This window comes from Dromaius novaehollandiae, chromosome 23, assembly GCF_036370855.1.
Source record: "Dromaius novaehollandiae isolate bDroNov1 chromosome 23, bDroNov1.hap1, whole genome shotgun sequence".
NCBI lineage: Eukaryota > Metazoa > Chordata > Aves > Casuariiformes > Dromaiidae > Dromaius > Dromaius novaehollandiae.
In genome coordinates this window covers 8,694,369-8,722,030 of record NC_088120.1, presented here as the reverse complement: position 1 = coordinate 8,722,030, position 27,662 = coordinate 8,694,369, and the positions used below count along the sequence as shown (strand labels likewise).

The 27,662-nt window shown below is 55.0% G+C and overlaps 2 protein-coding genes across 5 annotated transcripts; one reads left to right on the top strand and one right to left on the bottom strand.

Moving 5' to 3' along the window:
• Positions 1–11,866: 11,866 nt before the first annotated feature.
• AK2 (adenylate kinase 2) lies at positions 11,867–19,516 on the bottom strand. 2 transcript variants are annotated; one of them, XM_026098278.2, is made up of 7 exons: positions 19,338–19,516; positions 18,581–18,706; positions 16,512–16,622; positions 16,311–16,405; positions 15,560–15,632; positions 14,772–14,967; positions 11,867–12,695 (listed from the first exon to the last, which is right to left on the bottom strand). In XM_026098278.2, exons 1-7 carry the CDS (start codon positions 19,500–19,502, stop codon positions 12,688–12,690), a joined length of 774 nt encoding a protein of 257 aa, XP_025954063.2. In that variant the 5' UTR covers positions 19,503–19,516; the 3' UTR covers positions 11,867–12,687. The 2 variants fall into 2 exon arrangements, with proteins under 2 accessions (XP_025954063.2, XP_025954062.2); XM_026098277.2 differs by lacking the exon at positions 11,867–12,695 and having other exon boundaries at positions 14,566–14,967.
• AZIN2 (antizyme inhibitor 2) lies at positions 18,610–27,055 on the top strand. 3 transcript variants are annotated; one of them, XR_010392687.1, is made up of 12 exons: positions 18,610–18,729; positions 20,445–21,048; positions 21,717–21,831; positions 23,005–23,171; positions 23,267–23,440; positions 24,282–24,454; positions 24,571–24,702; positions 25,066–25,231; positions 25,374–25,536; positions 25,608–25,720; positions 26,167–26,419; positions 26,762–26,961. XR_010392687.1 is itself a non-coding variant. In XM_026098268.2 (12 exons), exons 4-12 carry the CDS (start codon positions 23,073–23,075, stop codon positions 26,901–26,903), a joined length of 1,377 nt encoding a protein of 458 aa, XP_025954053.2. In that variant the 5' UTR covers positions 18,610–18,729; positions 20,445–21,048; positions 21,717–21,831; positions 23,005–23,072; the 3' UTR covers positions 26,904–27,055. The 3 variants fall into 3 exon arrangements, 1 of the variants encoding a protein (XP_025954053.2); XR_010392686.1 differs by having other exon boundaries at positions 26,080–26,419; XM_026098268.2 differs by having other exon boundaries at positions 26,205–26,419; positions 26,762–27,055.
• Positions 27,056–27,662: the final 607 nt, after the last annotated feature.

Below are 27,662 nucleotides of genomic sequence, written 5' to 3'. Positions count from 1 at the left end.
TCTGTGCTACGGGATGCTTTGCATACACGAGGCAGCAGCTGTGTATTCGAGAGCTAAAGCTCATGGGGGTCATTTTCCGCAGAGCCCCGGGGAAACACTGGTTTGTAATGACATGCTCTCTGATCATTTCTCAGGTGGAGATGTCATTAACAGCCATTCATTTTTCTCCAGGGAAGACACCAGCGGCTGGAGAGAGATCTCCCCAGTGTGCAACTCTGCACACACTTTGAGGGTTGATCTAGTTAGCTCGTGTTCTGTTTGCTTCTTGTGGTCCCATGAGATATATACAGGAAAGGAAGAGATGGTTCTGCTTTATTCCCCCTTTCTCTGCTGGATTTAACAAGGATTGACGTTCTTTTAAATGAAGAACAAAAGGCAGGAGATGGGAGCCCTGGGATCAGAAATTCAAGGCTCTTCCAAGAGGATTGTTCTGCTTTACTTTGTGGTTACACCTCCTCTCCCCTCCATCTCCCCTTCCCACTCTGCTCCCTCCTAACACCCACACACAGCACAGCGATCTTCCCACTCGCTCCTGTGACTTTCTGTGGAATACGCTGTCATGTGAAATCCTGGGAGAGACTTGCCGCATGGAGCGCCGTGAAGGCATGGTGCATCCTCTGCAAAACAGGCTTGCAGACAGAGGAATGCTGTACTCCCCCTCCTCGAAATCCTGACTCTCCCATGGGTGGAGATGGGGGGAGCGGGGAATCATCTCATAAACTTGGGAGCCACCTACACATGTTGCAAGTCTTGTCAGCAGCTGATAAAAGAGGCGGGAGGTGGGGAGATTTTGAGGGGGAAGAACTCAGAGGCTCAAAGGCTTATGTAGCCCACCATCCTGTTTCCCCTCAGGTCCCAGCCAGCCAGGTGGGCCATGGGCTTGGCACCATCGCTGATACGCACGGAAAGGAGAACCTGAAAAAGGACTCAGAGATAACTACCGTCTACTTCAGCAATGATGTAAAGGTAGGGAGCATTAACCAGCTACGTACAATAGTAATCTGACATGCTTTTCCCCTCTATAAAAGAAGCATTTTCTTCTGTGATAAAACTACAGGCTGTTCTGACTTGTTCGTACACCTGCTGTCCTGCACATTCACTGTACAGCTTTGGGGATAGAAGGAATAATGATCCCCACTCTCGATTCACTCTTACTGGTGACCTGCTGTCCCTAGTCATGTGGGATTTATAGCTGAGAAGGTTTAGCGCAGTAGAGTGCTGCCATCAGGAAAGTGCTGGTCTGATCCTTTCAGTAAGAGGGAGCAGCCAGACTCCCTCCTCACCCGAGCTCTCAAACAGACAACTATGTGTTTGGTGTTGGCATAAACACAGGCAAATTAGTCACTGGAGAAAACCTTGGTGCCTGTGACAGCTGGTTGTGGCTAGAAGAAGATGGGGGTGACGAACACCTCTGACAGCTGGAGGCAGCTGCCTGTGCAGGGCGCACCATGTGCCAGGACAGTGGTGATCAGGCACTAATTGGGGAGAGCCAGGTGCCACCAGCAAGCACAAGAGGGACAGAGATGGTGTGGCAGTGCAGGAGTCTAGTGCCAGCTCTGGAGGGTCTCCTCTCTTCTGGATGGCAGCTGTTGTTCAGGGCACTCAGCATCTTTCAGGATGTGACCAAACATGGCCACAGGAGAGGCAGCAAGGGTCAACATGAAATCTTCAGGAGGACCATTCAGGAAGCACTGGGGAAAGGTTTGGTCTGCCCTCAGACATCAGACGCTGAGAAGCTACAGCACTGGTACAGAGATTGACTTCCACAATGAGAACGGAGTGAGGCACTGGCCTGATTTCCAGGAAAGGAGAACAGTGTGTCACAGAGAAGGCACTGAAAGACCCGAGGCTTCTGCCTCAGCGTTCTGTCTCACTCCTGCAGACGTGTGGATGCTTGGGAGTTCAAAAGGCTGGACTGGAGGCTGGGCCCCTGCTGGCCCAGGGCAGGAAACTGGGGGCTGCTTCTGCCCAGAGTATCAGTGCATAGACCACAAACGCTGTCCCTGCCTCTGCTCAGGGTCCCTGCGTGGCTCAGCGTCTGTCTCTCTGTGGCGCTGACGTTTGCAGGGGGAGTGTGGCAGCCAGAGCTGAATGGGAAGGTTTGGTACTAGGCACTAGCTCTAGTGCCCAGACCCGAGTAGAGACGCTGGGAGCCCTTCAGCAGCCTCTCAGGACCTCGCAGCATCTCTGACATCCTTTCCAGGCAGGGCATCCTACAAACACAGGTGAGGCTGGGCACACCGCACGTTTCTTCCACCCGGCCCACCCATTTCCTGTCTTCTGCGGGCATGACAGCTAGTGGGTTAATCCTGCAGGCCATAAACTAAGCTGTATTAGCAGGCACCATCTGTCCTTTCTCATTTGCTGATGCACGACCTATTTTGCTGTGTAGTTGAGCAGGCGCCGCAATTCTGGGGCTTCATTTTGTGGCGTCCCTGCTGCCTTGGTAGAATCCCCTCCTTGCAGTGACCTGCTAGTGGGAGAAGGTCCCATCGGCCTGAGCACCAGCGACCTCCTCTCACGAGCAGGTGTTGGCTGAGGCCAGGCCCTAGGGCCACTTGGCTGCAGAGGAGGTTTGAGCCTTGATCCCACAAAGCACCAGTTAACACCTGGTAAGAGAAGGGTCTTAGGGGGACAAGAGTATGGCTCGCCCTAGCAGGGCCTCTCCTTACAGGGAGCCTTTTTGGCCACGGCTGTGGGAAGGTCACTGTGAAATAGCACCCTCCGAGAGCCACCACCCAACCTTCGTAGCCCTGTGCTGGCAGCAGTGAAAGGGAAGGAACAAAAGCAAAAATCACTGTTTTCCTCTTGGCAGGGGAAAAGACATGCCCACACTCCTTCATGCCCCAGGAGGTCACTGCCTTCTTGGGGAGAGACCTGAACTCCTCGGGTCTCTTCAGGACCATCCAGGCAAACGTTAGCACCAGGCTCAAACCCTGCTGTCTGCTCCTGAGGACACACTTCTTTCCCCTGAGTCACAGCCCTGCGCTGCTCTGTCTCAGAGGCAAACAGTTTCCAAAACAAGCACACCTCAGCATCTCCTGGAGTCCCACAACGTAGAGATCATTCTTGTACCCAAAGTGGGGTTCATGGGAACCAGTGGTGTACTCAGCACTCCAGGCCATGCTACTCTAGCTGCAGGTCATTCCTGTGCTTTGCAGAAACAAGCTGAGCAGTGATAGTCACTAAAGGACAGGGAAAGACAGGAAGAGAATTCTTTCCTGATCTCTCTAAGGGGATCTGGTCATGTCTCGGAGCAATCTGGCAACCCTTATCTTAGTGCAGAAGTACAAACATTATTAAAGGTCATAAAACCATCAGGATATTTTCAAATCCAGTTATAATATTTGACTCAACAAACTGTCAGAGCAATTCCAAAGGTTAACTCCTTGCTGCATGAAGCAGCATTTCCTCCTGAATTTACCAACTATTTAACTCAACACTGGTGTCAGAAATTTTCCCAGCCCTAACATAAAGAGCGAGGGAATTTTGTCTTCAAGTGCGGTTAGGAGTCAGGGAGGGAACTGAGCATAGGGGAGCTTGGTGCTAACACACTCATCTGTCAATTAGAACAAGGGCTGTTGCCTGCTCACTGACTTCTGCCTGGGGTCCCAAAAGCAGCTTCCTGCCTCACTGTACAGCAAAAGTGGAAGAGAGAGTGGAAGGAGTTATTCAGACTGACACCTCAGCGTTAGCTAAACGTCTTCTTTCTGAATTAGCTCAGTTGCACCGTTTGGGCTTCCCAGTGGAACACCCAACCTGCTGAATAGGATGTGGCCTGAATCCACCTACTTCCGTGCCATCAGTGTCCTCGAGTAGCCAACGCTGGCTGCTACAAAAGACAGTGCAAGTAGGCTGATGTGGAGTAATTTCCCTTTCTTGCTAGCTCTGCTCCCTTTTCTCAGAAACTGGCTTAAGCTTTGAGCCCTGGGGTTTACTACCCCGCTGAAGCTGTAATCAGCAGTAACTTCTGTACAGTCTTGCTGTCTACAGAAATGCTTGATTCCTTTGTGAATCTTGCTAAGCTTTGAATATCCACAGCTTCCAGCAGCAATAAGACCTGCTGTCTCACTGCTGCCTTTGTTAAGCTCTGTCCAGTCTTCTCTTGTCCGTACTGCAGTCACACGCTTGGGGTCTGCTAAGCTAGCATCAGATGTAACAAGAAATAATGAATTTCCTGGAAGATGCCATGATAGTGTACCCACAGCTCTGCTGTGAGGTGTGATCTCCCTCGCACGCTGTGAAGAGAGAGGATGGTAGCTGGTGTAAGAGACTCTCTGTGTTGCTAAGAACAACTTGCTTGCAGACTGACAGCTTGGGAAATAAATCCTGACAGCAGGACTGATCCCAGCATTTTTTATTTCTTTCTCTGTGCTTTGGGAAGAGAATTGGCTGAAGAATTTTATTGATCTAAGGCCAAAGAATAAACATTCTCCCTCACAAGCCAGATCCACAGGCCTCTCCTATGCGCCATGTGAGGATCAAAACAGAGAAGAAAGGGAGCAGAGAAGGGCAGTGCTTGGACAAGACTAGAACATACCCAGATCTGCAACAGTAAGGAGGAGGGAAGAGGAAGAAATGGCCCATGCGGTCAGCCCTGGAAAGGGCAGTTCCTGCCGAGAAATGGCTGGGGAATGTTCCCATTTTCATAACCAACAACAGCTGTGAAAAGGGGAAAGAACAGCGATTCTGGAACCCACCAGCAGCACCTCCCGTCTGCAGACGGGATGGGGAAAGCAGCACAGTGCTCCCAGCATACACTCCTCTGGCCCCGCAGCAGGGAAAACATGTCTCATTTTCCAGAGGGCTGAGCCAGCATTTACCAGGTGGGAAATGTATGAGGTTCTCACTTTGAAAATCAGCTCGATCAGGGTCCCCCTGCCTCATACACGTTATTTCCCCAGCCTGACACTTGGCTGCCAAGCCCCTGCCCTGAGCCCGGTTCAGTCCAGAGCTGCTCCCTCGGGAGAGCTGGTCTCATCCATGGGTTGCTTGAGTCAGAACAGGGGCTAGTTTGCTTAAACACTCTGATAAGGCTGGACTGTCCGCAGTGCAGAACTGAGCAGGAGGTTTACAGGGTGGTCAGTGTGCACTGGGCCCTCGGCCACTGCTCAGAAACTAGGCCCTGCTCTAGCTCCGTCGCGTCCTTCTAGCAGGGAGGCTCCCGCTACGGCCATCTCTCATCTGTCCAGGCTGCCATGCTAGTTGTCTTGAGTGCCAGGAAAGGTCCCGTGCCTGCCGTTAAAACCCAAGCAGCTGCCGAGTCCTCCCAGCTGTCTCCAAGTCACGGGATCCCTCCCCCTGCGGTCTCTTAGGGGGCAACTGTTGGCAGGAGCAGCACTGTGCAAGCAAAACAGAGACAGCCTCACTTTACGCGGCCTCCCTGTGCTGCAGTCATGCGTATTTGGGGAAAAGCCTCTCAGCGCAGCACTGTGGCTCCTGTGCTTCCTGCTGGGACATGCAGCTCAGCCGCAGCGACATGCTGGGGTTTGCATAGCTCCGGTTCCTGCTCCAGCTATTCCCACTCCCTCTCCATGGATTCCCTGCAGGATTCACAGCCTAGCACCCAGGGGTGCTGCTTGGCCCCAGATGTGTAAGAGCAGTGCTCTCGGCATGGGATAAGCAACAAAATCACAGCTGGGGAACCTGGCAGTGGCCACGGAGCAGAGCCCTATCCCTGGGCTGAGGACCAAGAACGCCGCTTTCCCATCCTGCAAGCCAAGGCCCTGAGCCCTGCCAAACCCCAGTGTTTGTTCCTGCATTTGGCATACGAGAGATGGCAACAAAAGCACGAGCGAGGCAGAAAGAAGAGTTCCACTGAAGGGGGGAAGTGGGTTTCTCTTGGGTCTCCGTGACCTTTTCTGGTTTGGAAGTGACAGATATGCTTGGAGATGCTAACAATACACAGCAAGGATGTTCCAACCGTCCCAGTGGCAGAACAAACCCCACAGTCTCCGCCAGTGAGAGGAAACTCCAGAGCCAAGGCCCAGCCTTTGGCCGTCTGTGATGGAACCAGCGGAAATCGAGCTCCAGGGAGTCAGTGCCTTTGCCTGTTTGCAAGGGAAGTTTATTGGCAGCCATGGAGCCTTGCTGTGGGCACCTTGTCTTCCAGCCCCAGTTCTGCCCAGACCTGAGATACAGGTCCTGCTGCGTGAAGCGAGCAGCTTTTCTCTTGCTAGCAGCGGCTGAGCCAAGTTCTCCTGGAGCCTGTGGATCAGGGTTTGTATTAGCAATGCACTTGGCTGTGTGAATCCCATCGACTCTGTCCTTACTGCCCTCAGAGCAGCAAGCACAGAGAATGAGCTGCTGGGGGAAAGCCAGGAGAGAGGCTGAGACTGAAGAGAGTCAGACAGCTTTGGCAATTTCTCCATATGCTTCCAGCCCTTCTCAGTTAGCTCCAAAGAGAAAAGGTGACGTTGGTAGCAGGAAAAAAGCAACAGGGTGGGACTCAGGTAGGGCAAGAATGCATCTAGATTCCCTCAGAGTTAATGAGAGCTAAGGCCACGTTTCCAACAGAGATGTGAGTGCTGATTTGGCCAAGCAGAGGGATAATATTTCCGTTAGGAACCAGGGAACTATTGATTGCTCAAGTGACCTTGGCTATTATACAAACAACCACCTCAGCAGTGGGAAATTCCAGCTGGGGTTTAGGAATACGGTAGAGGGGACTCCAGGGTGGCCCAGGCAGTAGCAGAAACGCACCCGCCCCCTCTCCCTGGCATACCTACCGAGCTGCCTGCCCCCTCGGCTTTCAGCGTACCAGATAAGGAGCGAAAACAAACAAGATACGCATCTGTGAGCGCCCGTGTGTGTCCCTGCCAAAGGAACTGGAAAACAGTCACTGCGGTGGAGACACGGCTAAGACAGGCCTTGGAACAGGAAGGATTAAAACATCGCGCAAGACCTGGCTTAGCTCACGGGGCCCTCTCTGGACACTGGCACAAAAGGCAGCTCCTCCTGGTGCCCCAAGCCTCTGCAGCAGCTCGCAGGTCTGTAGCCCTCTCTTCCCAGGCAGGCATGTGTTAGGGGCTGGATATCAGCAGATCACAAGTTCCCAGTGCGTCTGTTTTCTGCATCTCTGGCAAGTGAAAACCCCTGCTATCCCTCCTCCTGCACCAAAGAGCAAAAGCAGCACTACAGAAAGGTCCCACATCTGCCCAGTGGTTGCCTGTGGTAGAGACCAGATGTGTGGAGAATACAGCACAACTGTGGAGTGTGATCACATGAAGGCACTAGAAGCATGTTATAGACTCAAGTGCTTTGCTGATGTGGAGGCACAGACTATGTAATATTCACATGATCGTTCCCTTCACAGTGTGGGCAAGTTATGAGGGGAACAGCAAGGAGAAACAGCTGAGCAGTGGAGAAGGTCAGAGACTAGGAGGGTTAGTAGCATGGGGCGTTTTGTTTGTAAAGGGTTTTGGTATCATATCCGCACTAAATTTTGAATAGCCTTGAAAAATCAAGTTGAAACATGACTTAGGAACAGTCCTCGCTGTGTTTGCAGTTCTGCATGGCCAGCAGCTAATGTTAGGGAAGGAAACTGCAGGAGGACGGTGTTAACACCTCCCTATCTGCTTTCCAGACCACACGCAGGAGCCTGGCTTGGGCAGTGCCAGGCAGGGGCATTTGTGACTGCTTGGGTCCCTCCACAGCAGGTCCCTGCTGGCTCCCTGCCCCTGAAAGCCAGCGCAGGGACAGCTGCTCGCAGGGCCTCTCCTCCCTCGTGCGCCCACGTCAGAGACACCAAACGCAGCTGGCCATGCAGCCACCTGGGCGATAGCACTGCAGCCTCCCCTCTGCCAGCCTGCTCCTGGAAGTCCCCAGCTGTGGGGCCTCTGGCCCGGCAAGACCACGTAACTCTCACACAGCAGCACGAGCTGTTGCTGTTTGCAGACTTGCCATAAAGTAAGCTGCAGTGTAGCCACCCCAGGCTGCTCTATATAGACCCCGCATCTGTGCCTTCATGGAGGAGGGTCATGCATCTTGTATCAACAGCCTTGCCTAATTAAGGCACACTTATTCTGCTTATTGCAATTCTACTCTCCCATATACACTCAAGCATTCCTTGCTGCATCTCTCCATGGCCCCACTGCTGTCCCCAATCCTTTAGACGGTCTTGTGGTCTGCAGACATGGTTAACACATGCAAGTCACTTTAACAAAACAGTTGTGACAAGGGCATTGGCTCGTCTCTGCTCTTGGATTTCAAACAGGGTTTCTTCAGCCCAGCTGAGATTCTGCTCTTTGCCTTATCCATCTCCACCCCAGTAACTGGTTTATGACACCCACGGGGGGTTGCTAGCAATGGGTTTGTGAACCCAGATGCACTTTTCTCAATCAGATACACATTATGGGTCCTGGTGGATGAAAGGCAGGTTAGCACAGATTGAGCTGGTGCTAATGAACTCACTTTCTAGCCTGCTAACGTGCTGCAGGGCCCTGCTGTCCAGCCTGCTTCTCGGTAGAGGGTCTGTACGTCTCTCTGCCATGGAATCAGAGCTGTAAAATCACCAGCTTTTTCAAGCATTAGAGTGAAAGAACAAGCCCAGCTTTTGGATTAGAAAGAGATGAAATTCACCCCCTAGCCATTGGCCAGCACAGTGCTTAGGTGCCACTGGGATGCTGCAGGGCACAAAGGTGACTGTCACCCCTTGTTCTCTCTGCTAGCAGATTGGATCCTGTTATGCAACCGTTATGCTAAAAGGCAACATGACATCCAGGGCAGTTTCAAGGACTTCGTTATTCTGCCTTCCAGGTCTGCAGATCCCCGGGATCAACATCCAGAGAGCTCCTGCCAAAAACACACACCTGGCTGCCTTCCCCAGAACTATTGCTTCCTGCATCGGCAGGGTAAGTGTTGAGGCTACTGGAGATGTGTAGTTTAGGATACCAACCCCAAATGCACATTGCTAGGCTGTGTCCTGGTGCACCAGCTCTGCTTACAGCCCTCTCTTAGCTAGGTGCAGATCGGGCAGGCTGGGTTTCCAAACTTCTGACTTGTTTGTTCAACGATTTGTGCCTTAGTCCTGAGAGGGAACTCTGGTCCCCCTCTCTGAGGGACCAGGGATGCTCCCCAGTCCCTTTAGACCATGCTGGAGTTTCAGCTACTCCTGGTACACACTGGTATCCTCAGGGACATGTTTGCAGCTTCAGCACCAGCCATCCAGGCTCCGACCTGGTCGTGCTGTCCGAAAGCCAAGCCCTGCAGTGCCAGGTATTGGGGCATTGTACAGTATTGCTGCTACCAAAGAGCCAGCTCACATCAGCACATTAGCCAGAAAGACGCCGAGGAAGGCTCTGATCCTGCACCCACCCACGGGGCCCACCCTGACCCGTTGCCCCCAGAGGGTCTCTTACCTCGCCCTGGAGCTCACTCCTGATGCAGCTCCCTTCCTTCCGCAGCCTCCCTCGCTCTCCCTTTCCCACTCGCCTTCGCTCTGCACCACCTCCCCGGCGTGATGTCACTGCAGCCCTGCCTCCGTGTCCAGAGCCTCCCCATCGCACTCCTCCGCAGCCACGCAGCCTCCCCATCACACCCTTCCAGTCCAGGGTTTGCCGCTTCCCTTCGCAACAGTTGCCACAGCAACAGAAAGGGGAATCCCATCTCCTGGTCCTCCACCTCCCAGGGCCTCACTTAGTCTCACCCACTGCAGCTCTTCTTAAAGAGAGCCTGGAAACCACGGGAAGGGAAAGGACAGGGCGGGAGTGGAGAACAGCAGCAGGCAAAGGCCAGTGACAGCAGTAGCGCCATGGTGGGGGAGGCACGGCTTGACATTCCTAGGGGAAGGGAAGGGAGAGCAGAGACGCAATCACATGAGGCAGGCTCAGACGAAACAGGCACTCACCTCTCTCTCTGTAGCAGTTACCGTGTGCGTCCCCCCAGCCGTGCTGCGCAGCGCCAGCCCAGCACGCATTCTCCCCACCTTTCCATCCCCTCCATTCATTGCTCTCAGCCAGTTCTTTGTTCCTCAGGCCCACGTGCTCTTTCCGCATCAGGGCTGTGCACATACATGTGCTGCAATCACCCCTTGTGTGAGCTCCATCCAGGCCAGAGATTTGTGCTACTTTTCCACAGCAGACATTCTTTGCAATGACTGCCCTTGCTCCCAGCCCAAGGTCAGGGATCAGGTATCGATCACAAACTTAAGACCAGCTCCAGGTAAGACCATCACGACTCACCAGGCTCATTATTACTCACCACAAATCCACAATGAAAGGTTTTTCTGCAATATATTTTTCGTAGATGGTTTCATCAGGAAGGGAGAAGCGCAGATACTACATTTTTAGGACTGCAGCACATCTTTAATGGAAAGAAATGGCCCAAGGCTTTTCATCCCTTCCCCCCATCCAAGATGCTGCTGCTTTTCAGCAGAAGTATTGCTGCATTAGAGAACAGGTCACTCCTCTATCAGAGAGAATTCAGTGTCCTATTTGATGTTGGTCCTTGTGCTATAAATAGGAATTTTTCCCTTTTATAGTTGCTGAATAATTATCCATATGAAATATGAACACATTTTTCAAAAGAATGCCTGATAAGCAGCTTGCTGGAGTGAAATCATTGAACAGAAGGAATTTACAGCACCTGCAGAGCATTCCATGCTGTGAAAACATTCAAGGTCAATGTGACAGAGACAGGTCACAGAACAGATCCCAGCAGAGAGGACATGGGCTTGCTTGAGCTAAACAGCCTCCCACAGCACCCATTCGCACAGTGACCCAACGATGCATATCGTGTTCCACTTGGGTAAGTTGGGGATCAAATGGAAGAAGCCCAACTCAGAGGAGCCAAGACATCTCTGTCCCAGTACTAGAAACCTTGGAAGAGCAGGCAGAACAGGTTTTTTTAAAACAACAACAGTAGGCATGTAGTGAGAAGACACAATCACGAATAACGAGGAAGAGCATAGTAACATCCATCATCAAAAGAAACGAGGGAAGAATACCACAAATGCCGGAGAAGCACAAGCTTGCCTTCAAAGGAGAGAAAATGTTAATCAGAGAGGTAAGGAAAACACGAGAGCACAGGGAGACTTGAATGACTGAGGAGCAAGAGAGCCCAATAACACTGAAGAAACCAGTCATTTCTGGAGGAAATGGGCGTATGCAGCCTGACACTTTCTGATGTCTGCCTACAGTGCCTAAATCAAAGCACCAAACACAAGCAGGGCTGCAACTGTGGTACCAAGGGCATTGTGGAGAAACAAAGAGCCTTCATCAGCACATCAAGAACAGCCTTGCTCTGGGATACCTCTGAGAGCCAGTCACAGGGTCAGGGTCCCTGCGGAGGCAGGATAAAGAGAAACAAGGAAATGCTCTCAAACCCTGCGTAAGAGCAGATTTTGTGTGTGTAGCGAGAGAGAGACACGGTGGGGGAAGGGAGGATGCAACATGGTATGAAAGGCACAGGGCAAATCAGTAGAAACAGAAGATGCTGTTTGGCTTGCAGTTGCTGCAGGAGAGGAAGAAAAAGAACATCAGCTCCTCCACACACTAGTGATGCAAAGGAAGGGGGAAAAACGGCTAGGAATCGTCAGTTATAAAAACACCTGAAAGGAGCTCTGGGCAGGAAGGGGTCAGGACACACAGGGGTTCCGTACTTTCAGCTCCACACATCAAGAAACAGGAGAGACAAAACCAGCAAGAGACAACATTGCTATGGTGATAATACAGCACTGGAACACACTCAGCAAGGAAAAGAAATAAAAGGAATTACAAGACAGATTTTTCAGTGCACAGAATAACATCCTTGAGATAAGATCAGGCCAGAAGATCCACCCTGCTCAATTGTTAGTAGGCTACGCCGTCATCTGCACCCTGTCTTCTTCCACACTGTCTGCAGGTCAAAGAGGACACAGCAACAGACACAAAATGTAAAGGGGTTATTTTATTATTGATTCAGAGTTTAGACAAGGCACCATTTGATCTATAAAGAAATGCAAACACCAATTAAGTGTCATTTTTGCAGTCAAGTAAGAAAGTCTCTTTTGCATTTCTTCAGCATTATGTGAATTTCAGCTTGCTCAAGATCACAGAAGAGTCACCCTATTGCCAAGTAAGGCAGGCTTGGACTAGAGCCATGGCCCCTCTGTTCAGCAGCAGAAAAACCTTGAGAAGTAAACGCTGGGGCTTAGGAATGCAGTGGAGCGAGAGAAAACAAAACTTGCAGGAAGAGACCATGGCATCTCTTTTCCCTTTCCATTTCAGCGCTAATGAGTCACTTGCTCATTTTGGTCCTTACTGACAGGAATCAAGTTTAGTAATCACAATAAACCTTACAATAGCCGCAGAGCACTAGGGGTGCATGAGACAAACGCTGAAAGTCCTGGAGAAGCCTGAGATGGCATCTAGCCTTATCCTCCTAGCAGGTCAAAGACCTGGGTCTGATCATTGGCATAGATGTTTCCCTCTACAATTGTTTTGCCTCCCCAAACACTGATTTCTAAGGAGAAGACCATCTCCTCTTCAAAGTGATTCTGATGAATAAAAAAACCCCCAAAAAACCCCAAACAAAACAAAAAAACAAATCAAGCCCAACTCCCTTGTCTGCCACCTTCTTTTCCCCCCTCTTATCAATCATACCCCCTCCCAGCTGCCCCCCCTGCCTCCCCCATGCCCCAGGGAGGAATGCAATGGGTGATGTAGCAGAGTGTGCAGCGTTTGGTGGTGTCTCATCTGGTTCACGGAGTCACTCAGCTGGAATAAATGGGAACAAAGAGAGAAAAAATAGATTTAGGGGAAAAAAACCAAAATGAATCATGGTTTATGGCTGAAAAAGACTGGCGAGCTGGATACAAAGAGAACATGAGGGGGAAAGGAGCAGAGAGTGGAAGAACACGTTGTTCTTGCTGTAGAATAAAACCTCAACCAAATCCAGGAACATGAACTGGCCAAGAAATGCCAAGATAAAAGCTACTTCCCCTCGTAGTTTCTTTATAACCAACAAGATGAAGAGGCAGCTCTAACGCACGCTCCTCTCTGCTACCTGGGACATGACAGTTCTGCTGCTGCTATCCCGACCTCCCAGCACGCCGACTCCACGTGCTGGGGCTGCCCTTTCACAGGAAAGTGAGAGACGATCGACAAGGCAACAGCCATCTGGGGAATCTCAGGGGACTATGGGCTGCTGACGAAATCAGAACTGCTGGTTATTTTCAGACCCTTCTCCATGCAGTCATATGCTTTCAAGAGCAATGAGACGACTGCTTTCAGTTTCTAGGGTTATTTCCAGTTTGCTGAAAGGGAAGAGGTTGTTTTCCTGGAAAGGACGTAGACAGACAGTGAGTGATTTTCTGACAAAAGAGAAGTTACCAAGAAAAAGAGTAAAGGATTCCTGAGAATTGGACATCTGCTCTGGACACACCACCCACAGCAGCTTGATGCACAGCAGAGGGAGACATGGCATCTCCCCTAAGGGAAGGGTACTCAGTAACACTAAGTCAGCAAACATATATGGAAGGCTAAAGGACAGTAATTTGTATTTACAGCGGGGGCCTCTAGATAGAGCTGAATTCTTACATGAGCAAAGGTCATTACTAGCTTATAGGGTTGCTATATAGCAGCATAAGGCCCTGGGAAGCCAAGGCACTAACCACAATGCACACTGTATCTTCAAATGGAGAGCCAGACTGAGCTGTTTGGTTTTCTCAAGAAACAAGTGCATTTCCATGATCTCATAAGGAAGGTCATTGGCTCAAGGGCACGTGAAAGCAGCAGTTAATAACTCTGTCTCCCTGGCCTTGAAAAATTATTCATTTTGAAATAAGGCTTTATTTAGACTTTGGGGTGAGGAGAAGCTCAGGACATCTTCATCTCCTCAGCCAAAGCCAGCCATGGGAAGAGTGAAGAGAGAAAACTGACTCCCAAGTCCTGTTCTTATCCCCAGCAGATCCCAATTGGCTGCACTGTCTTGTTAAGAGAAAACAGCATCTCACTAGCATTTGCTATATTGGGGGTCTGCACCTCAACTGGAAAAGGGTTAGGGGACCAGAGACGAGGAGGCTGAAAAGCCCCATCTCTCACCCACTCTCTCTCTCTCTCTCTCTCTGCCCCATGAGCATCATCAGAATGGGGAGGAAAACAGGCTGTGCTCCAGGGGAACTCACTGTCACACAGAGAATGAAACACACATAGTGAGAACAAGCTCTCACCCAGCGCTGAACAGCAGCAAGCTGCACTCGCATACGCAGCCAAGCGCTCTCTCCCCCAGCAGCTCCCCCAGCCAACATGCACAGCCTCTCACACGCTTCCCACAAGCAGCCCTCATGTTTTATTTCCTGCAGTCAGAGAGCATCACCTGTTGGGTACCCTGTGAAGGTCTGTACCCCCTCTACTCAGTCCTGACCTCCGCTCTCCTGCTAGTTCCCTGCAGAGCAGCCAGAAACAGCAGAAAGTGCATCTCTTTCTCCTAGAGAGCTACAGCTCTACGAGGAAACAAAAACCTTTTGACCCAAAGGGGTGCAAACCCCATTTCTGGCAGCAGACGACTGGAGGTTGGGCTCACTGCGACCTCTAGGGGCCAAGTCACCAGCATCCGCAGACAGACTGACGTGCACATATACTGAGATAGAGACCGTTAAGAGCTTGTTTAATAGAGAATTTGCATAGCCCTGCCTTGGGCTGCATCATCCCCTCCTCTTCTACTCTGCTTAGCGCTTCACCCTCCCTGGCCCCAAAAAGACAGAGACAGACAGAGATGGAGGGAGAGAGAGAGAGAGAAGGCAGAACTCCATCCTAGGATGGAGCCCTAAATGAACATAACCAGGTCTTTACATGTTGCTCTCGAGAAGGCTGCCAGGATGCTAGCGAAGACCACGTCGGCAGACTGGGAGGCGTCCACGGCCGTATGGATCCCTCGCTTGCTGTAGTAGGAGACCAGGGGGGAGGTCTGCGTGTGATAGGCCTTCAGGCGGGTTTTCAAGGCTGTTTCGTTATCATCGGAACGGCGGATCAGGGGCTCGCCAGTGACCTGGGAGAAGCAAGGGGACAGTCTCCAGCTAGCTGCAGCCCGGCACACTCCCCCCTTCTCTGTGCAGCTACGACAACCCCTGCTCCCCTCCTCCAAGACAGGCTACAACGCGGAGCTGCAGAGGCGAGTCCCCAGTCAGCACAGGAGAACGGGGCGAACCCAGGGCAGCCGAACCGAGTCCCAGAGCAGTTCACCGAAGAAAGAAGGATTCAGCGTCACAGCCTTTCCCCCACACACCGCTCTGCTTGCTAAAGGGAGCCCAAGGAGTATTGAGAGCAAACGCCAGCTACAGTTGCTCCCCAGGAGGGAAGTCAGTCGCAACCCACTGCAGGGTGAACTATGGACAGAGTCAAATGAGTTCTGAGGCTAGCAGAGCCCAGGCTGGCTCCGCTGAACAGCCATGCCCTTTGCTCATCCCTGCAGGCCTCGCTGCCTGCGGTGCGGTCGGCTCGGGCTGCCCAGGCTGTTCCCCATGCTTCCCAGAAAGGCGGGACAGAAGATACAAGAGAAGGAAAAGGGTTTTTCCAGGGATTCTGCAAAGCATCAGCTAAACCCAAAGCAACGTAAGCTCTGGCCTCAGGAGCTCACATACATCGTCCTTCATGTGCTCTTTCGGGGGTCTGAACTCCTCGTGATAAGAACGGCCGCTTGCTGGGTGAATCAGCCTAAGACAGAAAGCAAGTGTCAGCAAAGTACCCCTGTGCCAGGACAAGGTCTCTCGAACCTGCTGCTCATCAGCACGGAAACATCTGCAACAGCAGGACAATTAGTCTCTATTAAGAAAATCTCTTTCAGCTATTTCTGTACCAAGGGCCTCTTCAAGCACTTGAAAAAAAAGCAGCTGCATTAGGAGATGGAGAAGGATAGTTCACTGGGGAAAGGGGGGTAGCTCAGGGAGGTGTGAGGGCGACGCAGTCCAAGAGGGAACAGTGGGAGATGGCTATGTCCCTGCAGGATCACAGCTGACCCTGGACAGGATGTTCAGCCGTGCCCCGTCTCACGTAAGGGAGCAGTAACAGCACCAGAGAAGCAACAGGACGAAGGCATTAGCTGTCAGACACTGGGCTTAAAATCTGAGCTGGGTCACCCAGCACATTGATTCCTATCAGCAACATCTATTTATAGGGCAACAAAGGGGCTCTGTTCAAGGCTGGCTCAGGCTGGGGAGAGCAGGTGATGGATCAGGGCGGGAAGGCTCACACAGAGCAGAAATCTAACACAGACCAGGACTGCAGCTAGCCCTAAGCGTTGGGAGAACAACCTGAGGATCCAAAACAAGGATGCTCTCCCACAAAACAGGAAATCCCCTCCCGTGCACCAGGTTTCTGGGAGAGGAGAGTTACCGTCCAGTGATTCTCCGGATGAGTAAGGAGTCGGGGATGCTGAACTCGATGACAGAGTCCAGCTTCTCTTTCCTCTTCTCCAGGAGCTCATCCAGCTGCAACAGAAAACACTTGACTCAGAAGGCGGACACAGGGCCAAGGGCCCCCATCTCCAGAGAGGAGGGTGATGCCAGAGCCGTCCCCAGATGGGAGCTCACGTACCATCTCCGCCTGCTTCACGGTGCGTGGGAAGCCATCCAGAAGGAAGCCATTTTTGCAAGGAGGGGAGTCAAGGTTATTCTCAATCAGCTCCACCACCATCTCGTCGCTCACCTGCAGAGGGGAGAGGTGTGCGCATGGTCAGGACACGCGGGAGGCAGGACTGGCCCAGCTCTGCCCAGGGCACACCCCCATTTTACACGCAGCTGCCCCCAGAGCTACTGTCGTCGCACCAGTGCCCAGCCTGCATCAGAGCCTTTTTAGAGCCGTTCCTAACCCCGGAGGCAGCAGTAACAGCCCAAGGACTACTGTAACAGAGCAAAAGCTGCACGTTCAGACGCGTCCACGTCAAGGAAGCAACTCCCTGTGATGGGTGTCAACAGTAAGATGTGGCTAATGAGACATTTCATGCCATGACCAGCCTGCGCAGGGATTCAGAGAGCTTTAACCTCAGCATTACATTAGCAAGGCTTGCCCTATTTCGAAGGAGAGGGCAGCCTGAAGACAAACTACCTAGATGTTATTTTTAAACCAATTCATGATACAACCAACACTGATATCAACATAACCTTTAATTCCTGTTACTTTGTACCCGTCATGCACAGATCTCCTTGGGTAGGCAGGCCCAGCCCGGAAGGGTGAAGCTCGTGAGCTGTTCATTGACTCGTAAACCTAGTGTGAAGGTAAATGCCCAAATAGTTGCTGACAAGCCCTGGCTGCTGCTTAGTTTTCCCCACATCATGATCTCAGCATACCACTGGGATTAGTTCCTTTTCTATGCTACAGCATTTGGAAAACACTAATAGATACTGCAGCCCCAACAGTAGCTCTTTATGTGAGAATAGCTCTCTCCACCAGCAGCAATGCAATTTTCTCCAACAGATAGCTGGGACCTAGCAGGATTTGGGACCAGACTATTACAGCAGAGAAACAAGAGCCCTCGGGCAGGTGTACAGGTACGGGGTGGTTTGGGTGAAGCGACAAGTTATTTCTGCACTTTCCTGATTACCGCAGCCCTCCCTTTTGGAGAGAGGCGTCTTGCTTCGTAATCGAGCACAAATACCTGTCTGGGCTCTGAACACTGTTGGGCTCCCTTCATCTACCTTATCTCAAAGCCAGAGTATGCCGTTAGGATATACACGCGGAGCAGCCTGGTGTCCTCTGCAACACACGCACGACAGATACCACTAGTCTTTCTAGATAATGTCCCTATCTTTCATAGCCAGCTGGGGTGTTGCAGACTCAGTGTTGCAATGCAAGCTCAAGCAGAGGCTGAAGATAAGCCACGTCACTCTTCCCTCCCAGAGCCTGCAAACTCTCCTTGGGGTGTTAGGAGCCTGTGACAGCCAGCAGAGCGATGCCCAAAATCTGCCTCACATGGCATAGTTTGGGGCCAGTCACTGCCATTTGCCATCCCTCAGTCTTCCCCAAGAGATTTCAGACATTTTGCAAGGTGATAAATCCTCAGGAGGTGAAGGTGTTAGAGATCCTAACCTGCTGTCTCTTTGTGACCCCAAATGAGTCTCTTTCACACAGCACCCGCTGTAATTACCACAGTAATGCTCCCAAGCCGCTATTTTCACCTTAACAGTTACAGGCAAACCACAGTCATGCGAGAGCTGGGATGCAGATGAAACCTCTGAGCAGTTTTCCACCCCACAGGGGTCTAGACATTATGTGAGGACACACAGGAACCTCAGACCATGGGCATGACGTCCTGCAGCTCCAAGGATGTAAAGTTTACATCAAACTGAGTGTTCACGAGCCAGAACCCAGACTGCTTCCAGTGCCCATGAATGTAAAATCATCACAAGAAAAAGAAACAACCCAGGGACCCGTGAGCTGCTAATAACTAAGTGGGAATTTTGAAGAGAAAGGATGTTTTTATAGGATGTTTTTTATGCAGGAGAGAGGGGAAGAGAAAAACCCCACACCTGCCTTCACCCTACGTCCCGCCCTTCCTCCTCTCTCATTGGGTTTTGTCACACAGGCTTCTCATTAAAGGGGGTTTTTTTTGATTGCTGTTATTGCAGGTGCTGCCTCCCCCACCAGTGTGTCCCTCTGCTACCCACCAGCTTCCCTGAGTCCATCGTCTCTTTGAGCCGCTTGCCCAGCTCGGAGCCTGAGGCCACCATGGCGCGCAGCATGTCCCCGGTGGCCAGGTGGCAGACGCAGTAGGTCTCAGCCAGCTTCGGTGCCTGCGGGAGAGAACAGGTAGAAGGTGAGCTTGCTGCGATGGGGGGCCGTTTCAGGCCTGGGGAGCCGCTCGCAGGTGGGACCTGGGGGGCTGAGGTGCAGCTCGGGCTGGCACACACTGTGGGGCACGGCACGGCCGGCTGCACGACCCCAGCGCCACGGCGGAGCTCGGCCGGGGATGGTGCCAGGGAACCTGGCACCCTCACAGCCCCCCTTGGGCCTCCTCCCGCTCTGCCGGCCGACACGTGGCGGGGCTGGGCACGCAGCCCCCATGCCTGGGCTCTGCAGGGTGCTCTGGCGGTGGGGCCTGGACGCCTGGGCCCTACACGGGGACCTGGGACGAAGGGCCCGGACACCTGGGCCCCTCGGGGCAGGGGACTCCTGGGGCCCTCTTGGACTGGGGGAGCAGATGGACAGATGATCCTTGAGTGCCTGGGCAGGGGGGGAGGCAGCTGAGCCCCTCGGAGGGGGAGGGCCCGGACGCCTGGGTCCCTCTAGGAGAGGAGCGCGGACACCTGGGCCCCGGGGGGTGGGGGAGGGCCGGACCTGCGTCCCGCGGCCGGCCGTAGGGGAAGGGCCCGGACGCCTGGGCAGCCGCTGGGACAGGGCCCAGGGTCCCCGCCGCCCCCTCACCTGGGTGCCCTTGCCGGCGCCGGGCGGCCCCAGCAGGACAGCGCGGATGCCCTGGCGGAGCCCCGGGCCCGGGGCCTGCCCGCGGCCGCCCCCCGCCTGCGCGCTCGGAGCCATGGCCGCCGCCGACTGCCCGCCGCCCGCTCGCCCCGCCCCCGCGCCGGACATGACGGCGCCCGCGGCCAATGGGCGGCGGCGGCGGGGCTGCGCGGCCGGGGGGCGGGGCTGCGCGGCCGGGGGGCGGGGCTGCGCGGCCGGGGGGCGGGGCTGCGCGGCCGGGGGGCGGGGCTGCGCGGCCGGGGGGCGGGGCTGCGCGGCCGGGGGGCGGGGCTGCGCGGCCGGGGGGCGGGGCTGCGCGGCCGGGGGGCGGGGCTGCGCGGCCGGGGGGCGGGGCTGCGCGGCCGGGGGGCGGGGCGGGGCTTCCCTGCCTGGCTGCGTACTGCCCTGCCTGGCCCTGCCCTGTATTGCATGGGCTGCCCTGAACTGCACTGCACTGTGCTACATTCGTCTGCACTGCACAGCGCTGCCAGGGACTGCTGCATCACCCTGTGCTTCGGCTTGCACCGCGCTGCACCTCGCTGCATTTTCTACCCACTGCAGCGTGCTCTGCACACAGCTCTTCTCTGTCCTGCGTGGCTTGGTCGAAGGCTGGGTGCTCCTGCGCAAGCTCTCAAGCTCGCTGCTCTGAGCTTCTCTAACAAAAGGTGCTGTGGTTTTCTCAGCGGAGGTGGCACAGGGCTGAGACACAGCAGCTTTGCATGAAAAAGCAATACACGTAAGAGGGACTGTGGTCATTTCCAGGTGTCCACAGCTGCTCTCCCAGGGCTGGACCACCCCTCAGAGGACACATTTGGTGTGAGCTGAGTGGGGCTTTCCTTGCAAAGGAAGGCTGAGATGGTGCCAAAGGGAAACCCCAGGCAGCAGCCCTGGCTGGCCAGAGACCAGCAACTCTCCTCGATGAAAGAGCCAGTAGATGCTGTGCCCCAGGACCGGCCTTGCAAGCCCCCCACCCCCGGAGTCCACCTGGCTCCATTCCCTGCACACCCCGTGCCCCGCTGTGGGCATGGGAGGCCTCCAGCACTCGTGGTGACTCTGCTTTGCTCACTGCAGGGAGTGCATCTGCACTGCACGTATGCAGGAGAGCAGGCTGGCAGCTTCTGCTGGTGCCTCAGTGCCAATAAAACAGGCCAGGATCTTGCAGGAGACAAGAGCTTGCTTGGCCCCGGCCGCAAGCAGAGTCAGCAGCAAAGGCAGGCTCACAGTGTTGAGCACAGGAACCCCCGGCCGGGGTTAAGTCAGCTGCAGGTCCTTCATCCCCTCCAATGTGGGGGCAGCTACCCCTGCACAGAGCATCTGCACCCCAGTGACACGGGGGAGGGTTATTGCAGATGAACAAGGAGAGGAAAAGACAAATCCCTCATTCAGCTTCTGCTACGTGGGGGACGGAGTAGTGCGGCCATTTGCAAGTGCACAAATGCAGGCAAGGCTGAAAGGTGAAACAAGACTCATCAGCCAGACGGGTCGTCGGCACATACAGCCGGGCCAATCCGCTGCTGGGCGCCCACCAAACTGGCAGCAGTGCAACAAAGGCAGAATCAGTCCTCGCTAAGACGACTTGCCTGCCTACCTCCCCCAGCCGGCGTCGCAGCCAAACGCGCTGCTCAGCCTTTGAGCTGCGTGAAGCTTTGTTTCCCTGGAAGCAGCATTTCGGAAGGTATTTTTGGCCTGGCTCCCCCTCGAGGGTCCCTGTGCACGTGATGCACACGCAGCCACGAGCACCCTCGCGCCAGGGCCGGGCTGCGTGCAGGCTCGCAGCGCTCCGTGCCGGCGGGCTGGCCACGAGCTGCCTGCGCTGCAGGGTCTCTGTGAGCCCCGTGGCAGCTGCCGGGGTGGGGGAGAGGCAGCCGCAGCCCTGGGAGGAGGCGGGTGAGATGGGGGTGTCCCTGCTCCTTGTGCTGGGAGGGGAGGAGGGAGGGGATGAAGGATGCTCGGAGGCAGCTCAGCCAATGGAGTGGCCCGGCTCGGTTGCCATGGCCACGGTTGTGAGGCGGAGCGGGGGGGGGGGATATAAGGGGGTCCGAGCCCCCCCGCAGGGTGAGCTGGTCCAGGGCCCCGGGCAGGCGGGGGATCGGGGCAGGAGGAACAGCTGCTGCTGAGGCCAATTCACTCTCTTGGGAGACCCATGGGCATAATCCGTTTAAATGCTTTTTAAGGTAACGGGGCTGGGGGCCCTACGCCAAGCAGGGAGGGGTGCTGGGAAGCTGGCACAGTGAGGAGGGGGCTGCAGGGGGGTGCCTGCGCATGCTGAGTTTTGGGAATGGGGTGGAGGGCATCCCACCATCTCCCTCTGCCTCGCTGACCCCTTGCATTGCTTCTCCCCAGAGATCTTGGACCCCCAGCAACAGCCAAGCCTCGGGGTGCTGCGGGAGCTCGGCGTTCCTCGGAGGGCCCCCCTGGCATAACACCTAGTCACCCGCGAGGGAGGCTTTGGACCTTGGTAAGGAGGGGATGTCTGAGGTGGCAGGGAGCGGCTTGGGGCATGTTTGCACAAGGCTGGCAGGAATGACCTACTTACTTGCTTGTTGTTGCCGTGCCCAGGCAGGGCTGGCTGCTGGATGATGGTCAGCGATGTCTTTGGGGAGTGAAGGGAAGGGCCAGAGGAACTGCTCTGCTTTCCCAAGTATGAAGCTCTGAGAGCTCCAAAGCCCAGCGTTAACCCCATTCCCCATCTTTGAGGTTTGCTGTTGGTGCTTGCTCAATGCATTACAGCGCACTACTGCCCTGGGGTCAGGGTGGTCTTCTCCTAGTCCCTATCCGAAATGTCGTAAGTAGGTCCCTGCAGAGGAGGGGGCAGCGTGCAGCTCTGAGAAACGCAACCTCTGTTTCCCAGGCGTTTCAGATCAGAGGGACCATGCTTCTGTAAAAGCCTTGGAGTTAGAATTGGATTATTGGGGTGGAAGTGTTTCCTGCAAGCTCATGCTGGGCCTTCAGCTCCCTGGGTTACGGGATGGGCTGGATCCAAAGGAGGAGGTTGTTAAAGCTGTGCTGCTAAGTGTGAGAGCCAGGAAACAACCCTGTGTGGCTTTGACTTGTCCCCTTGTTGTACACGCTGTCACGGGAGGGACGTGCACCTGCTTGAACTGGAACCACAGCATGAATCCAGACCACTCCAGGCTGGCTGGTGTGAGCGAGCTCTTTAATGATGCCTCCTCTTTCATGGGGCCTGAGTGTCTGAGAAAGTGGGACTGGGAGACTTCATCTGTTTGGAAATTGCAAGGGAACTTTACCCTGTTTAATGTGCTGCAGATCTAACTACAAGCTGGAGCATGAAGGAACTTGTTCCAGCATATATAGGCCATTCACTTTACAGTGAAGTCGTCTTTGTTGTTAACTGTTTTGGTGCCTGAACTGCTGTTAAAGAAGACAGGGCTTTGGGTGCAAAGGCAAAGCTCTGAGCTGCTGAGAAACGTCCTCCTCCCCCTGGAGAAGATGCTTTAGCCCACAGCAGGTCTCTCAGCTGATGTACTGCCTCAGAGGAGAGCATGCCAAGAGCTCTACCAGGCCAGGGCTGCTCCATGCAGCCCGCACAGGGAACACTGCAGTTTGCGTGGTGGTGTCTGCTGGTGCAGTCCCTGGGGCCCTGCCTCTAATACTCCCTTTCTCTTTCCAGTGTGTTGCATACTTAGAAACCATACCCTGCTCGAGGAGGCTTTAAACTGGTGTTATTATATCTTGGCCATGAATGGATACTTGGATGAATCTGACTTCATGATGGTGGAGGAGGGCTTCACCACCAGAGACCTCCTGGAGAACCTCCTCGTGGAGCTGTGCCAGACGGTAAGGGCTGGGGGCTCCGCCGCCCCCAGGGCCTGCACCTCTTCACAGAGGTGGTCACGGAGCGGTGCCTACTGTTCACTCTGGCCTTGTCCTAGAGCGACCAGGGAGCTTTCTTTATGGCGGACCTTGGCGACATTGTGAAGAAACATCTGTGCTTCCTGAAGGCCTTGCCCCGCGTGAAAACTTACTTCCCTGTTAAGTGCAACAGCAGCAGAGGAGTGATACAGCTACTGGCCGAGCTGGGGGCAGGCTTTGCCTGTGCCAGTAAGGTAGGGCTGTGGGAGGACAGCTCTGGCTGAGCATCCTTTGGGCATTTGTGGGAAAGTGGCTGAACTCACCCTTGTTTTCTAGGTTTCCGCTCCCTCTTCCGAGCTGACATTTACAATGGCAGGAGTCTCCCTCTGCTGTCAAAACCCTCCCGACACAGCCTAGAAATCCCTGTCCTGTCTGTCTGGTGACTCAGGCACTTGTTCCCTTTGACCCACATTCCTCGCTGTGTCACCGTGTCCTGGCTGGCAGGCTTGGCTAGTGGCAGGGCACGTCCCTGTGCTACCACTGCTGCCGCTGTCACCTCTTGGTGGCTTTAGAGCTGAGCGTAAAGCTCCTCGATCCCTCTTGCTTCTCATTAGCTCACAGCCGGATTCCCAGGGAGAATCTGAAGCTAAACCACTTACTTGCATGTGATTAAATAGGAGGTGTTACCGGGGGAGAAAGTGCAAGGGAAGAGCAAGGGGTCATTACAGCTCAGGCCAGTATTGCAGCCTTGATTCACCGCAGCTCGCAGGGGAGACGTGCACCAAACTCATGCCGGCTAACTTGTTCCACTGGTTTCCTCTCTTCTTGGTCTTGTGGTGCTTGTAAACACCTTCCTGCTGCCTGCCCCAGCCAGGACAGAGACCACCACGATCCCTTTGAGCTTTGTGATTTGCCCTGGAAAAGGCCAGGCCATAATCCTGGCTGTTTGCCCTTTGCAGTGCTGCAAGCTGGCTGAGGTCTGGAGCCGATTGTGGCCAAGCAGGGGCAGTGCTGGGCCCGGGGACGATCGTGGCCGAGCAGGGGCGGTGCTGGGCCCGGGGAACCTGCCTCCGAGCGTGTGCTGTTTCTCCGCAGGCAGAGATTGACCAGGTTCGAAGCATTGGGGTTCCAGCTGACAAGATCTTCTACAGCAACCCCTGCAAGCAGGTTGCCCACATCAAATACGCCGCCAGCCATGGCGTGCAGCTGATGACCTTTGACAATGAGGTGGAGCTAAACAAGGTGGCCAGGAGCCACCCTCATGCCAGGTAGGTGTTGATGCAGGACCTGGCAGCACTGTTGCAGCGGGGTGTTGGAGTGCGAGCGGGGAAGGCACCTGGGGCTAATGGAGGGTGCAAAGATGTAGTGTCTCTTCACTCTGCAGGATGTTGTTGGGTATCGCTGCTGACTTCAGCCCCTCTCCCCATCCGAGTGTGACATTTGGCGCCACCCTCATGTCCTGCCGGCACCTGCTAGAGACGGCAAAGGAACAGGCTGTGGAAGTTGTCGGCATCAGGTATGGTGCTTGTCCTTTTGCCGTGGAGGTGCTTGGCCCCCGTCGCACAGGACCGGGGGGAGCTCTGCCCTGCTGGAGCAGGTCAGGGGTCCATGAAGCCTTGCAGGGCTGCAGTGGCTGGGAGCGAGGTGGATGGGACCTGGGGGGATCGACCCCGGTTGGGGCCAATTTGGGGCGGGTTTGGCTTGCAGACAGGGCCTGAGGGGCCCCCAGGGTAGGTCTGGCAGCCTCACCCTGGCTGGCAGGAGGGAAGCACAGAGCTGCCTTGCTGGAAGGTTGACGTGAGTATCCGCTGGTGCCACATCCCCTCGCTGCTCTCCCCGAGGACGGGCGAGCCCTGCTGAACGGGGACTCTGCCTTCAGCTTTCACCTTGGGAGCCACTGTCTGGACCCCCAGGCCTTCACTCAGTCTGTAGCTGAAGCCCAGCTGGCATTTGAGATGGGCACGGAGCTGGGCTACCGGATGCGCATCCTGGACATTGGCGGGGGATTCCCTGGTCCTGAGGACACCAGAGCCCGGTTCGAAGAGGTATTTGGCTCCCGATGCCTGCAGCTGGCATGTAGAGAGCGAGGCCAGAGGGGCCTTGGTGTCTCCGCTGGGCCTGGCTCCCTGCGCTGTGCTGTGTGGAGGGGCTGAGCTAACCGAGGGGGAACGTCTTCTCCACATCCAGACTGCTGCTGCGATAAACTCTGCCTTGGACTTGTATTTCCCAGAAGGCTGCGGGGTGGAGGTTGTGGCGAGACCAGGGCGATATTACGTCACCTCGGCCTTCACCTTTGCAGCCACTGTCACTGCCAAGGAAGAGGTTCCCCCGGGCCAGCCTGGGTCAGAGGGTAGGTGGGACGGTGGGATGGGCCTGCCTGTGTGTCCATGCCCCCCTGAGCCTTCTCCCTGCTCCCCGCAGAGGAGGAGTCTGGCAGCAAGAAGAGCGTCGTGTATCACCTCAGTGATGGCATCTACGGCTCCTTTAACTGCGTCCTGTTTGACAGCCCCTGCCCCAGGCCTCTTCTGCACAAGGTGAGGAACTGGCCCGGTTCGGGAAGAGCCCAGCAGGTCCCTAACAAACCCCCTGCTCTCCCTTGCACCATGGCTGGCCCTGAGCTCCGTGACAGAGGAGAGCAGAGGCTGTGAGGAGTGAAGCTGTGCAGCAGGGTTGTTGGCCTTTAGCTTGGGGAACATCACAGATGAAACCTTGGGCTGTAGCCAGCGGCCCTCAGGCCTTGAGGGCTCTTGGGTCAGACACTTCAGACAGTGGTCTCTGGGCCTCGTCCCTGAGCTGCTGCTTCTCATGTGCCAGCCCAGGCCGATACCTGGGGTTAGCGTGACCCAAACCAACCCGTCCCATTCTGCTGTCCGTGTTTCTGCCTTCTGTTCAGGTCACGCTGCTTCAAGGCAGGCTCTGGCCCCCCAGGTTTGGGGGCAGAGTCTTATCGTGTATAAAGCAGCACAGCGCTGTGGTGCAGGTGCCCTCATCCTGTGGCCGCTCGCGCTCTCCCTGCAGAAGCGATGCCCCGATCACCCCTCGTACAGCAGCAGCCTCCGGGGCCCCCCAGGGCACGCAGAGGACCGGATCGCCGATGGCTTGGAGCTGCCCGAGCTGCAGGTCGGGGACTGGCTGATTTTCGAGGACATGGGTGCCTACACCATCACACCTTCGTCCCCCCTCAGTGTGTGTCCCCAGCCGCAGATCAACTACGCCATGTCCCGCGTGGCCTGGTAAGAGACAGTCCTGTGACTCCACAGGCAAGTGTGAGCTGGGAGAGGGGACTGGGCTGTCTCCTGTGAAAGATGTTAACTTTGCCCCAGGCTGGGCTCTCTGATCAAGGCAGAGGGTCCAGTCTGAGTCCCTGGCACCTGGAGATTCGGGCTAAAACATGGCCTCCAAGGCAAAACTGGCAGCCTTGAGCCGGTTTTTCACTGGAGATGCCGTGGGCAGCTCAGATCTGGCCCTGCAGACGAGGTGGTTGTGCGGGGAGAGCCTCCAAGTTCCTGCTGCCCGGCTGGATCCTGCAGCGCTTAGCAGGTGACTCAGCCTTCGTGGGTGTTTCGTGCTTACAGGAAAGCCATCCAGCTCTTTCAGGGGAAGCCGCCACAAGCAGAAGAGGATCGTGAGAGCGTCTGCACTCCCCTGTCCTGCGGCTGGGAGATTGCAGAGACGCTGTGTGTCCCCCCCGTCTTCACTCCCACCGGTATCATCTGAACAGCACCAGGAAGGAGGGGGAAGGGTCCTGTACCGCCAGCGCTCTGGCAGCATCTCCTGCGCCGCCTGCCACCACCCTCTCCCTTTTCTGCTCTTGCGTGGGACCCACAGGGTAGAATTTTAAGTATGCAACATAAATCCTGTTCCTCCTGCTCGTGCAGTGCTGTGTGCGTGCTGTAGGGAAGACGTTTGGCGGGTGGGTGGGGGACCCTGAACAGGTTTGGGCTCTTTTTAAGAGTAATCGTAATAAACGGCTGTCCAGCGTGGTTTGGGTGGTAGAAAGGAACCCCCTGGCTCTTCATCCCCTCCTTGTGCAGAAGGTGGTGGAGCCTCTGCCTGTGATAAGCAGTTGACTGTGTGTTAACGGGGTTTTTATCATTAGGGTCACCTAAACCCGCGCTGTGCGGCCCTGGTGTGTGCCCAGGTGTCCAGAGGGATTTCCCTGGGATTTCGAGCGGCTACAGAGATTGGGAGACCGGGGGGAGATGGTTTCCAGGTGGGGGTATTACTGGGGGGAAGATGACATTTCCCCCCTGCTCCCCAAGCTCTCGTCAGCCCTAACGAGCCCCACTCCACCCACTGGGGAGGGGGGCACTGGGGGGACATGAGACAGAGGCACTGGGGGCCACTGGAGCACTAAGGATGGGACACTGGAGGGACACTGGGGATGGGGCGCTGGGACTGTGGGCACTGGCGGCGGGGGTCCTGGGAGCGCTGGGGACACTGGGGCGCGGGACGGGGTCCTGGGGCCGCCCGGCT

Coding starts and splice junctions, on each gene's coding strand:
- AK2 (XM_026098277.2), bottom strand. CDS start 19,502: ATGTCCGGCGCGGGGGCGGGGCGAGCGGGCGGCGGGCAGTCGGCGGCG. Junction 16,406..16,511: donor CCGTGAAGCAGGCGGAGATG/GTACGTGAGCTC, acceptor TTTCTGTTGCAG/CTGGATGAGCTCCTGGAGAA. Junction 14,968..15,559: donor AAGAGCACATGAAGGACGAT/GTATGTGAGCTC, acceptor TGCTTCTCCCAG/GTCACTGGCGAGCCCCTGAT.
- AZIN2 (XM_026098268.2), top strand. CDS start 23,073: ATGAATGGATACTTGGATGAATCTGACTTCATGATGGTGGAGGAGGGC. Junction 24,455..24,570: donor AGGAGCCACCCTCATGCCAG/GTAGGTGTTGAT, acceptor TTCACTCTGCAG/GATGTTGTTGGGTATCGCTG. Junction 25,537..25,607: donor GGGCCAGCCTGGGTCAGAGG/GTAGGTGGGACG, acceptor TGCTCCCCGCAG/AGGAGGAGTCTGGCAGCAAG.